Source organism: Clytia hemisphaerica, unplaced genomic scaffold, assembly GCF_902728285.1.
Source record: "Clytia hemisphaerica strain Z4C2 unplaced genomic scaffold, Clytia hemisphaerica genome assembly, whole genome shotgun sequence".
NCBI lineage: Eukaryota > Metazoa > Cnidaria > Hydrozoa > Leptothecata > Clytiidae > Clytia > Clytia hemisphaerica.
Genome location: NW_027104432.1, coordinates 277,612 through 290,881, shown reverse-complemented (window position 1 = coordinate 290,881; position 13,270 = coordinate 277,612). Strand labels below are relative to the sequence as shown.

Below are 13,270 nucleotides of genomic sequence, written 5' to 3'. Positions count from 1 at the left end.
ACAGAAAAAGAAAGTGCAAAGTGATTTTTGGAGAAATTTTTTTTTCAAAATCCAACCCAAAACAGCAATACAAAATTGGCAAACAAAAAAGAAGAATTGAAGCAAAATAAAGATATACCTTTAGTTCTTTACACGATGCAACCAAGTCATTATAAGAAGATTAAAACAAGAATATCTAAGCAAGTAGATAATTGAAAAGAAAACAACCAGAACATCTAAAAATTCCCATGTTTTGATCTTCACACTTCTTCCCTACCATTATTGTTATTTTTATTTGGATGCGTGGTCAAACACCCAAGGGAGATAATTAGCTATTCTATTGTTATTTGCTTCGAAAAAGAAAAATCAGGGGGATTTGCAGCGTACGCGCCTTGCTGATCGCCCGCGCGGTCCATCCTTTAGGCGAACACTTCAAGTCGGCTCGCATAATTTCTTATACGCGCGCCACCATTCAGATCTCTGATTCGCTTGGACCAACCAATCAGAATATCCGCATAATCATCCTCAGATGAGAATGCAGACGATCTAGGTAAACCAGACCGTAAACATAAGAAATATCAAAATCAAGAAAAAAGTTTACGGGCTGGATATCCAGGCTACCTGTGGTTTTGTAGAGGTCTGCGATTCAGACTAGGAATTCCCGCGTCTCAACTCGAACCATTTCGGTTTTTGAGCTTCGACCGAAGAGCTGATCGAAAAGTTTTGATAAATTTACAGACCAGATATCTTATAAAAGCAAAAGTCAAAAATAAATCTACAGACTGTACATAATGCGCGCATCAGATTGTTTTTTTTTATCTTTTTTCTGTTTTATTTTTCTGGTCTGGGATTCGAATTTCAAATGTAAACATTCCATTGAAAACGTTCGAAACGATCGTTTTTGCGCGCACATCAATGTCAATCAAATTACTCGCCAAGATTTCCTTTGCTAACCGGAAAGCGGTTGGTAGATCATTAAGCAGACCTATACTACCTGTGGTTTTGTAGAGGTCTGCGATTCAGACTAGGAATTCCCGCGTCTCAACTCGAACCATTTCGGTTTTAAAAAAAGTCGACACTAGGCAAGCAGTCGGGTACATCTAGAAAATATGATCTGTATTGCGCATCCTACATTATGCTTGGATAACATATTATCTGAAATACGATTGTTGAAAGTGGTAGAGTAATATTCTGTGATCTCCAAAAACTTTTCATTCAGTTGAGACCGACTAGACTAGTAGAATCAAAAACCTCCCAGGCAGCATCAGCATGATGGAATGATATCTGAAGTAGACCAGAGGCTCAGGCTCAATTCGGTTTCATTTGTCCTTTTGGTGGTAATGTATAGATTATTTTTTATGACAGACATCTGTTAGTCTAAATATTCATGATATGCACCATCCATTGGCATAGACCTTTTTTTAAAGAGGCCACCACCCTGTTGAATAATTATGTAGTCCAGCAGAAAAACAATGATACAGTCATGCATAATTATTGTATCATGCATATTGTAATAATTATGCATGACTGTATCATTGTTTTTCTGCTGGACTACATAATTATTCAACAGGGTGGCCTCTTTAAAAAAAGGTCTAATGCAATCTGCAATGTCTTCCACGAACCCAACAGCAACACAGCTGATTGGATTGGTTGAAAGTGATGTATTGTGACTGATTTAACGTCACTTTCAACTAATCAGCTGTTTGGGTCTATGGTGTGATTGGGTGTGATGTTGAACTAATTGCTGTGGTGCATATCATGAATACAAATAAGCGTTTGGGTAATTTGTGGAGCATGCATGTGTATTATGAGCCCCCCCCCCCCCGCCCCCCAGCGGCACCCCTAATCATCACGCCATCACACGAAAAAATTTTCTCCATCACGCATCACAAAAATCGTTATATAAAATATATCATCACGCAAAAAATAGCGAAAAATAGCCCAAATGCAAATCACGCATCACGCCTCAAATTTTTGCCCTATCACGCATCACGCCAAAATCTTGATCACGCCATGATGCCAAAAAAAATCACGCCATCACGCAAGAAAAAAGTCCCAATCACGCCATCACGCAATCCGCTGGGGGGGCTCTATTATTTGCCAGTGGTGAAGGCTTCTTCATAAAGACGAAAGACATGTATCTATTTTTCGGATCCGGTATGCAGGAATAGTGTCAGGACCTGCAGGCGACCTGGTAGGGTTGGGTATGGGTGTGGTTTGGGTGTGGTTACATATCAGATTGGCTAGGAATTGGGTTATTATCACTATCAGTTAGGGTTAGGGTTGGAGCTCGAAACAAGCACTCTTTTGTGATTTTCTCTTAATACAGTCTGGTCTGCAGTTTGTACAATATAAATAGCCGTCAGAAGTGCTTTCCTGGCATGAATCCGTGGCACAGTGGATAAGACGACAGGTTTCAAAACATTTCGAACTTTGCATTTAGTGGGTAGGTTCGAATCCCACCGGTGGTGATCTGTCGGTAAGTCATTCAGTAAGTTAGAAAACATAGAAAATAACTCACAATGAACGGAACCAGAAAGTCAAAAACTACAAACAAGAGACTGGAAAGTACAAAATAAGTCCAGATCTGTCTTTCGTCTTTTGAAGAAGCCACGACCTTTGCCAGTCTGGAAAGGAGGGAAATGACAAATGTTACGCCGGAGCAGGCAGCGCCAACTTAACTCGGAAAAGTTGAAGGCAGCAGATATCTCAAACCTCAAATCTACGCCGGAGAAACCGGCGCACAAGCCGCAATTTCCAGACTGGATTATTTGCCAGCTGGCAACCCAACAGCTCTTTAAAAAAGTATACACCATGAGATCGGGTATATAACTTGCATCAGTGGAGGCTAACATGCATAGCCCTCAAATGAATGACCTGGCTGGTCATTAAAAAACAAAGTTAAATCAAAACAAAAATGGTAGGAGTAGATAGAGCTGCAACCGGAGTTGCGTAGTTCATTTTGTTTTGAAATTTTGCTGCTTTGATTGGTCAGTCATTTGATGGCTATGTTTCCCTCCACTGATGCAAGTTACCCGACTTCACTGTATGTTACAAAACAACGCTTTTGGGGGATTTTTATCAGTTTTATCCACTGCTTTATTGTATTTTTCTGATATCAATACACTTCATTGGAAAGTTCCCCTCCTAGAGGAGGAATGTTGCCATGTAGCATGTAACACTTTTGCAGAGGTAAACAAATCCAAAAATGGTGGATTTCTCAAGAGACGACCCTGCTTATTCCCCATACAATACAGGTCAAATGTCCGGGGAACAAAACAAATATTTCTATCCCTGGACATACCCCTCTGTTCTATCCTAGAGAAACATTAAAAACAAGCCAATCAAATTTCTTAAAAGCTGTTTGAAGTTTTAAAAGTAGACTGATTCACTTAACTTGAAAAAGTTTGACAGAGCCTCCATCCGACACCATAAAAAAACATTAATCATGAAATTAATGCTACTTTAGCTACCAATACTACCCATCATGCTTAACATCACCCAATCAAAATGTGCCACAGGAAAATTATCAACTTTGATTGACTTGGTTTTTTTTTGGAAGATCTGTTAACAGCGGCCTATCTTATTAAAATATATGAGTGATTTGTTTTGTTTGTTCACTGATATTTATTCTCTGGCGTCAATCAGTAACATAAATAAAGTCTGGAATACACAGGGACGAGGTTGAGTTTTGATAAGTTTATTATTTATGGTGTTTGACCACGCCGATGTTTCTTTTTAAGTTCTGGAAGAGCCCCTGCGAATGTTAAAATACGCAGTGCGGACCGCACATTCAGTCTGGGGTGTCCGTGGTAAGTCTCAAAAAAGTAATGTTAAAATCCCCGGACGCGCAACAAGAAAATCTCCGGAGTCCGAGGAATCTGAATTTCAAGGAATTTCAAGCAAAAAAAAGCCTAACAAAATCTAACAACTGACTGAGGCAATTTTAAGATCCATCAGAGCTACTACAATGTATAAATACATATCTGATCAAATATTTTCAGACATAAATTGAAATATTTTTCATAATAGGAAAACGAATATGAAAATTTGCATGGGAATAATTCTGTTAAATTGTATTATTCGTCAGGTACTATGTGAGCATTGTATTGCTGTATTGTTGGAATAGGAAAGAGAAAAGAAATCTAGCCTAGCCTATAATCATCAGCTATCAGGGGGTGTTAAACAAATATAAGAGCTTATTTATATAAAAAACGCACAGTTTTTCCAAGCTGATGAATGTGGGGGAAATTTCTGTTTTTAAATAAGTCCTTAAAAGGGGGGCTAAAGTAATTTGACAGATGTGTGCCCACAATATAGACTCCCTAAATCCCAGACTAAAAAGTTAGTAAAATATGAGTTTTTAAAAATAGTCAATGTACGGGTAAAAAAATGGAGGTCTTCCGCGCAAGAAGTGGATATAAATTGTTGTCCTGTTGTCCATGAATGTTTTGAAATCAAAGTATTTATTATTTGGTCTTATAATCCGCGTCATGTCAACCTCAAGTGTATAAAAAAAGCAAGATTTTTTATATATTTTCTCATTCTTTTACACTAATGATACATTTGATGCTCTCAATTAGACGTTTTACTGTTCAATAGGTTCCCGTTTTCGATCAAATTAAAATCGCCTTCAAACTTCCTGAAGAAACTCTCATAAGTGGCAGTTTATTATTTCCTAAAAGCTAATTTTATGGTGAAGATAATCCCATTCTCTTTCATTTGAAGCATAAAAAAGTATTTACAAGAAATTCTCACACTACTCGATGTACTCCTGTGGTTGATGAAAACTAATTAAAATTCCCCTTAAAGATAAATTTAGAGAGCATCAACAATACCATCTTTGTCATCCTAAGTGATTTTGATGCGCAAGCACTGGCGTTTGCAATTAAGGGAACCCTATAGTCAAATCTGTCGCAAATCGAAATTAAACGGCCTGCTTCTTTTCTGTGTTTATGTAGACAGTCCGTAACAACGGTCCTTGGATTTCACAATACGACTAGGGAGATAATAACACATTCCTCAACCCATAGAAAAGGATTGGATATTAAAACTCCATTATATTTTGAACTTGGATTCTTGCGCAATCAATAATTGAAGTAAAGATGGGGGGGTGAAGCAATGGATAAAATGGATGGAGTTAGATAAAAATCTGACAATTTTGTGACTTTCTGACTCAGAAGATTCATAAAAAAATTAAAAATTATCAGGCATTTTCAGTTATAACTCGAGTTTGGTTCAAGAAAATGGCTTGTAGTTTTCAAATCATATACTTCCATTATAGAGTAAAATTTTTACATAAAGTTGACAACAATTTTGAAAGCCAAATTTGAAATTGAGTGGTAGGAAGACAGGCATATGCGTGACGGAGGGGACGCCCTGTCTGTCACTGATTTTTGCTAATATATATTTCAAAGACGAAATAAAATATCAAAAAGTGGCTTAGTCCTGACTGATACTTTCAAATCAATGGTAATAGCTCCTGAAATAATAGAACTTTTGCCATGAAATGTAAATTCCTAACTTTTATTTAGCTTCAAAAAAAAGAAAAAAGATTTGACACCTACAAATTTTCACACCTTGAGCATGATGGCATTCCTGACAGAAAGGTGTCATAAAAATTAACACTGTTTCAATACAAATTTATTTTTTATGTCTTATCGTTTAAATCGTAGTTTATTGAATATTTAGGATAAAATAAGCATTTTAGACTTTAGGCTTAACTTTTTTCTAATACAATAGCTATTTATAAGAAAAAAGGAAATTTTCCGTTTTTGCTCACTTTGGGCATGATGAGCGACGTCATCAAAAAAGTTTTTTCGTCAAAAGTTACCTTATGTGCCAAATTTCATCCAAAAAGACCAACTAGATAAAAAATTAATAGGATCTTCACTGTAAAAAGATTCTTCCCCTTAATTTTCACATCAATGTAAATGTTTAGTATTCCAGAGTATTCCCCTTAACTTTTTTTAAAATTGATTTAAGGGCTCTGGTCATAGTGAAAAATCAATTTCAGAATTTGAAGATAAAACCTTATGTTTTCGCTTCTTTGACATGTTGAAGAACAAACTGCTTTTGAAAAAATGAATTTATGTAGTTGCATCATGACTAGTATTAAGGAATAAGTGTGGCATGGACCTTAATAAAACGTCATAACGACGCTATTATACTTTTCACAAAAAAGCCTAATCTCCTTGGGGAAATCATTTTATTGTTTCAAACTTTTTTTAAGTTAAGACAAATAATTTCTTTATCTCGATTTTTTCGGAAAAATTTTCTATTTGGCTACATCCCAAGTTATAGCTGTTTTCGTAAGGAAATTTAGTGGAGAAAATTGCCAAAAATGAGGTTTTTTGGAGATTTTAAAGGAAAGGTACTTCCACAAAAATTTTCCGAAATTATATTTTTAGATACTAAATCTATTTAGTATCTATAGATTCATCACCTGAACCAAAAGAAATTCCAAAATGTTTGATCTTTACCGAGATCTTTTTCGATTTTTAAATTCTAAAAAGGTAGGTTTAACAGGACATTATAAAAAAAGTTATTAATCTTTTTAAAATGCAGAAATTGCCATTTAAGTTGGTGTAAAATCGAAAAATTGGGTATGTCCAGACCCCTTAAAGTTTGAAGAAATGCAGCAAAACTAAAGAATTCTTCATCAGAGCCCAAAGCATTTTAAAAACACATTGCTTACCACCTCTTTGTGGTTTCACACTTTCTATCTCCATCTATTTGTTAAGTAGCATAAGGTGTGAACCCATAATCGCCACATAGTTAAGATTTTATTGCTTTCAATATAAATGTTTCACGATCATGGTCCTGGAAAATTAAATTTGATCCTTGTTTCCTTTCCTCTTCATTGCTTAGAGTACTTTTAACGGTCTCCATCGTCTGTTTACAAAGATTTCATCTTTCCGAGCACCAGCATTCTGTCTTGAGTACCTTCACTTCGACACGATTTTTCACAATTTCTTGTATATAATCCTTGTCATTGTCGTCGACACATTTTTCCTTCTTCTTTTTGTCCAAAAAGAACAAAATGATAGTAAGCTTCTTCACAAAATATAAACGTTTATACACTTTTCTTCTGTGCCAAAATATATTCTTTAAGAATTTAAACATAAAACTATAGAAATATCACTGAAACATTTTTGTTGTTACAAAGCTAAGATTGAACGGACAGGCTGTTGAAACTCGACTGGAAGACTACCTGGACCTGGATCACCATTTCTCAGATAGATTCAATATTGGGCAGTATTCTTGAGTTTTCCCTCAAGCCACAATTAAAATTTTTGTTTTACAAAAAATGTAAATATAGGAAATTGATTTAATGACTACAATTTATTACAATATTAAGTGAGTAATGCCTCAAGTCAAAGAGTGTGTGGAGTCATAATTTACAGACAGGTCCAAAAGACTTGATCTAGTCTAAGGAAATTTCATCAAATTTTGAACAGAATTGTAGGGTATTGATTACTTTCAAAATCTGAAATTTCAAAATATTGACTAAAAATTACCTGTTTTACCAGCAGTATCAAAAAAGAATTGGAAACATTTTAAAGTTGGATTTCAAAAATGGATAATAAAAATGCTTGATTAAAAAACTGAGTGTCATAAAAAAAAAAGTTCACCCTATTAAATCACTCCAGTGTCAAAGCATTTCATCTGATTTGTCAATATGCACCCAGTCTGAATTTTCGTGTTGTTTTTCAATAATTCATGGAAAGTGCTGACATTGCAGAAAAGGAAAAGAAATTGAAATAAAAACATTGGTTCATTTGTAAAGAAGATGGCTAATGGTTCATAGCTTTTATTAAGGTGGTGATATTTTGATGTAGTTATTGAACTAGAAACTACATTGTTTGTGACTTTTTCACTGACATGAACAGGATAATAATGATTCTTCAAGCACTGTCACCTAGAATAAAAACCCTTTGTTTTGGTGGTATTTTGAAAAGAAAATACATCAAGGAAGCTGTGCTAGGTCATTTCTTCAAAGTGTTTACAGAAAAAATATCCAAAATGATTTTCAGTTAAAAAAAAAAACTTTTTATACACGCAGTAAAAAGTCTTTTTACTTTCTGTCGGACTCAACCTAACAAAACAAGACTTTTGATGTCCCTGACAAAATCAGCAGCTAGCTCAAGGCCTTCATTGAAGAGATTTGATTGCGATCAATGTTTAATGACTTTATAATCGAAGTCAAGCATTTCTTATAAAAATTCCACAATTTTAAGGCATTTTGAATGAATAAGACGATGCACATCTAACATATTTGTTGTCATTAAAATTAATAAAGGTTATCAACTCCAATCATAGGTATAATTGACCATGTTGTTTGTTTGCTTTATGTTTGATTGATTTTCCGTTGGTTAAGTAAGTGTCTATTATTTTTGTTATTAAGAGCTGATTTGCATGATTGAAAAGTTTCTGTGTTATTAAAAATTGGATTATTTCAGTTTCTTAAAAGGAATCTTTCCCTCCTCATTCGATTGAAATTGATATACTGAGACATTAGATTACACATAGTTCAAACTGTTATGAAATGCTTGATATAGATTATATGTTTTCGTAAGAATTAACTGTGAAAAAACGTTATTGCATTCACTTTAAACTATTTCGCCTGTCTAGTAATTTCTCTCTATTTAGTTTTAAAAATGGTTTATGATCATAAACTTTTTAAAGTATAGCAAGAAGCGATGATGCATTTTATAAACGTGTGTTAAACGTAGATAAAGCAGATTTACTCAATCAGTTTTTATTTTGATAAAAAACAATTTCTATTTGAATTGATAACTGGTGTCTCTTAAGAAACACAAGTTTTTACTTGAACGTATTGCAAAGAAAACATTTTTGTGGCAATTATGAGAATGACTTGATAGAATATTTTTGTGATAGGTCTTGCTTTGATTATCTTGCTTTGAACACAAAGATCTTTATCTTACTTCTTTCATTTTATTTTGTAAAGTGCACTTTTACATGAACCTAATTAAAAAATAAAACACCAAGTCAAATGGATCTACCGTCTTCTGGCAATGATCAATATGACTATTTATACAAGATAGTTTTGACTGGGGATTCTGGCGTGGGAAAATCCTGTCTTTTATCAAGATTCACACGTAATGAGTTTGATGTGGAATCCAGATCTACTATTGGTGTAGAATTTGCTACTAGAAGCATCAAAGTTGCCGGGAAAACTATAAAAGCACAGGTATTGTAGGTTCATTAGAACCATTATGTATATCCTTGTAACCATAAAAAGGAAGCTCCAATTACCTCATATTTTTAGGTATTTTACGAAAGAAAATGATATTCAAAGTCAACTTGCATTTAGATTTACCTCTGACTGTCTTAGAGAATGTTAAATTTCACACGGGATTCCTTTACGCCAGCTACGCCTGGCATTTCATGTAATACAACAACCTTTCATCTTTCTGTTTTCTTTCTCCAGGTCTGGGATACAGCAGGCCAAGAAAGGTATCGAGCCATCACTTCTGCTTATTATCGTGGTGCAGTGGGGGCACTAATCACCTATGACATTTCAAAACTAAGAACATTCAACAATATTGAACGTTGGTTGAACGAGTTAAAAGAGCACTCTGACCCTGATATTGTTATAATGTTGGTTGGAAATAAAACGGATTTGAAGCACCTTCGTGCTGTTAATACTGAAGATGCTAAAGAGTTCGCAGAACAAAATAAAATGATGTTCATTGAAACGTCTGCTTTGGATGCTACAAATGTTGAGTCAGCATTTATTTCAACTATACAAAAAGTTCATGAAATTCAGCTGAGTAAAATTAAAGATCAAGTACCCCATGTCAAAACTGAGACCGTTGAACTGTCGGCTAATGGTGAAAAGAAGAACTGTGCTTGTTGATCTTGTTTTAATTTTATGGATCTTGAAAGTCTTTAAGAAATATTTATGAGAATCACTTTACTACTATTCATCCAGTTAAAGCGCCTCTTGAAAGATATCTTTGCGACTTTTGAAATCTTAGGAAATAAAAACTACTATAAAGACTACAGTTACTTCTTTTCAAAAAGTTACATAAAGATCCTTCAAGAATTATTCTCTCTTTCTAGTTCTTGCATAGTTTCTGCAATCTTCAGTTTCCCTTCATAACCTTAGCAAAATATTTCATGTAAAATAGAACTTTTTGTAATATTATCGACATTTTATTATAGTTATTTTTCCATTTTCTTTACATGTAACACGATGTATTTTTTGATATTTTTGGTAGAAGTTTTCACAGCAATTTCAATATTGTGTATAAAAGTTTTAGTTTAATATTATAATTATAGGGTTAGTATCATCATAAATTGGTATTACAACATAGTTAACTGTATTTGAAGGAGTGAACAACCGATCGAATGGGGTGCATTACAATTAGCCTTTTCCTGTCAGAAGTTTTTTTTTTCTAGAAATCTTATTGAATAGTTCGTCCAGTTAAAAAGCATCTTTTTGGACAGCTATCTCTTTTAGAACTTGAATTTTTATAGTTATAAAATTTTATAGAGATAATCTTCTGAATAATTGCAAAACAATCTTTCCTTTCGTTATTTCTAATATTATACAGTGATTGATTACATAGTTACTTTTTGTTCTGCATATATTATTCTCCTTGGAAAAACTCTTCTTTTTTTTTGAATTGTTAAAAATTGTATGTTGTAAATTAATCAGAATAGTTATAGCTCATTTTTACTAGAAATCATAAAATTGTACTGACAACCTCAAAATGACATTTATGTGGCAATAAGTCTTACAAATTCCCTTAGATAGAAAATTCATTCGACCCTTGATATATCATGTTACGAAAAGTAAATATTGAGACTTATGAAAGTATATTGATACTTTTCTTGAAAAGCAGAAAAAGTTTTGATTTGCTGGTATCAAATATTTTGATGTAATAAAACTAAAAGTTTTAATGGTTTGTGTTTCGGGGAAAGTTAATATTTCTTGTCCCTGTTATCAATTTTGATTTCCTTTTACTTTCTTTTTTAATTTTGTTAAGTATAGGATAACCAACTTTCAACCCATCAAATTTTGCTTCAAATAAATAAGGACATCTTGATAATTGTACATTTATTGAATTTATTTTTAGTGCTATAAAAAAAACGAAAAAATGAATGAAAGTGAAGTTTGGACATTTGGATGTACTTGGCATTTATTTCTGATGAATTTGTTTTTATCGCTGAATGATTTATATTGGTAAGAGTGAAAGAAAGCATGGTGCCATGAATCTGGACCTTACATATGAGAGACCTTTCAATGAATGGATTTTTGAATTTCATGATTTAGAATTAACGATTTTTACGAGATCAATAAAGGCAAAAGGAATAATATATCGAGACAATGATATTGTTACAAGAGAGTCGAGCACAATTGAAAGGCTTTGTAAGTAGATTCTTGCGTTGAATGTTACTTTAAGCTACAGTATCTACACTCTTGTTTTAAGAAGAATATAAGCAAAACCTGACTAGTATACGAAACATGTGCAGTGTTGGTCATAGGACACAGGTCTGTCTACTCTAAACCGATGATAGAGCTAGAATGTCCTATTTCATTACCATTACATGCACAGCCATGATAGGCTTGCCCAGAAAAGTGAATTCGTTGTGAAATACATATTTTGTATATAAGAACATCCAAAATATGTGAAGCCTATGTTCTTAACACGTTCTTATTTTCATCTTGTCCATTTATCTTGTCCATATCGAGTGCTTTCTTAGCTTTTGTTCTTATAAAAAGAAGGAGTGTACTTCAAAAAGGTAATTTACCTAATAGATATCGAGAACAGTTTATGGTGTAACTTGTTGATAGTTTCATTGTTATGAAGAAATGCTGTTGTTGTTCGCGATAAAATGTGATTTATCTATTTAAAAATGTACAGTAAGCTTTTCAATCTAAATTGAGATTTTTTAGAAACTGCTGCTAATATCAAGTCCGCAAGTCGCCGATCTTAATTTTATCCTAAACCAATTTTCCAGTCAAATCAACTATTTTAAATATGAATGGCAGTAAAGAAAAAGATTATGATTTTATATACACCCTTGTCGTTCTTGGTAATATTAACACCGGTAAAAGAATCGTCCATGCGAAGATCTGTCACAGGGAGAATGAATCTTGGCTTGGCGATTTTGTTGTATTAAACAAGCAACTGGAAACTGGAGAAAGATTGAAATTGAGAGTAAGTTAAATGTCTTTGTTTTGTTTAGATTTCTTTCCTTATCATGCTTTGCTTGTATTCTAACAGCGCCAATATCTTTACTCTTTCGTAGTACCTTGATCCAATCAAATGCCTTTGATAGCAGGTTGGACATCTCTTTTTTATGTTGGTAGATCAAGAGAAATTAATTTGGTCCTTCTCTTTAATTATATTATAGCTTAGTTTGGAAACTGGTGGCGAACGTTGGACTCACAGATGTATTTCTGACAGAAAGTTTGCTACTTATCAAGGAATATTTCTTGTTTATAATTATTGTTTGAGAAAAACCTTCGACATATTGAATGATTGGCTGGACGCTATCAAGAAAAGGGGTCCAGAAGACAGTATAATTATGATTGTTGGTAACAAATATGTTCACTCAAATATGACAGATGAAAGGGAAGTTACTTTTGAAGAAGGACATAAATTTGCATACCAGAATGGGCTTTCATTTATGGAAATCACTGACCATAATCAGCAGACACTTGTTGACGAGAAATTTATGGATCTGGTCTGTAATGTACACGAGAAACAAAAAGATAAACCTATAGTCGAGAAACAGAGAACCCAAGAGACGCTATCTTCCAATCGCACAAAATGCACTATCATCTGAATTCAATGAATGTCCGTTTTTCACATTGTTCGATCGAAAGGCTGAGGAAATGTTACTCCTGACTACAAGGGAAGATGGCAGCTTTAATTTTGATGTTGAGAAGAGCTTTATACGGCAAGTGTTTTTGCTGATCCAATTCCTTTGGATTTCTTCCTGCAAACGCTCGGATAATTTTTATTTCTGCTCTCCTTTGGACTTAAGTGACAATGAGAAACACGAACAAAAATTATGAAACAAGAACCATACATTTACCGCATAAAACATTCCTTTTCTATGATTTACTTTTTTTGTACGCAGAAAAAAACCTCAATCGTGAGAGAGTTGTCAATGATTTAGATCAACATAGCGAGATGTTTAAACTTTTTCACATCACTTGTTTTTGTGAAGGATTCTAATTATTTTTGCTCGCTCTTGTACATTTATGAAAATATATTGAATTTTGAAAGAAAGCTTCATTTCGATTTCC

At 33.7% G+C, this 13,270-nt stretch overlaps 1 protein-coding gene and 1 long non-coding RNA gene across 4 annotated transcripts; both read left to right on the top strand.

Moving 5' to 3' along the window:
- The first annotated feature begins 8,787 nt into the window (after positions 1-8,787).
- Positions 8,788-9,922, top strand: LOC136820581 (ras-related protein Rab-11B-like). The gene is made up of 2 exons (XM_067076775.1): positions 8,788-9,193; positions 9,434-9,922. The coding sequence occupies exons 1-2, from the start codon at positions 8,996-8,998 to the stop codon at positions 9,860-9,862; spliced, it is 627 nt and encodes a 208-aa protein (XP_066932876.1). The 5' UTR covers positions 8,788-8,995; the 3' UTR covers positions 9,863-9,922.
- Positions 9,923-11,091: 1,169 nt separating this feature from the next.
- On the top strand, positions 11,092-13,270 carry LOC136820607 (uncharacterized). Of its 3 annotated transcripts, none has more exons than XR_010848624.1 (3): positions 11,092-11,380; positions 11,974-12,173; positions 12,370-13,270. It is a non-coding gene; the product is annotated as an uncharacterized lncRNA (long non-coding RNA). The 3 variants fall into 3 exon arrangements; XR_010848623.1 differs by having other exon boundaries at positions 11,909-12,173; XR_010848622.1 differs by lacking the exon at positions 11,092-11,380 and having other exon boundaries at positions 11,835-12,173.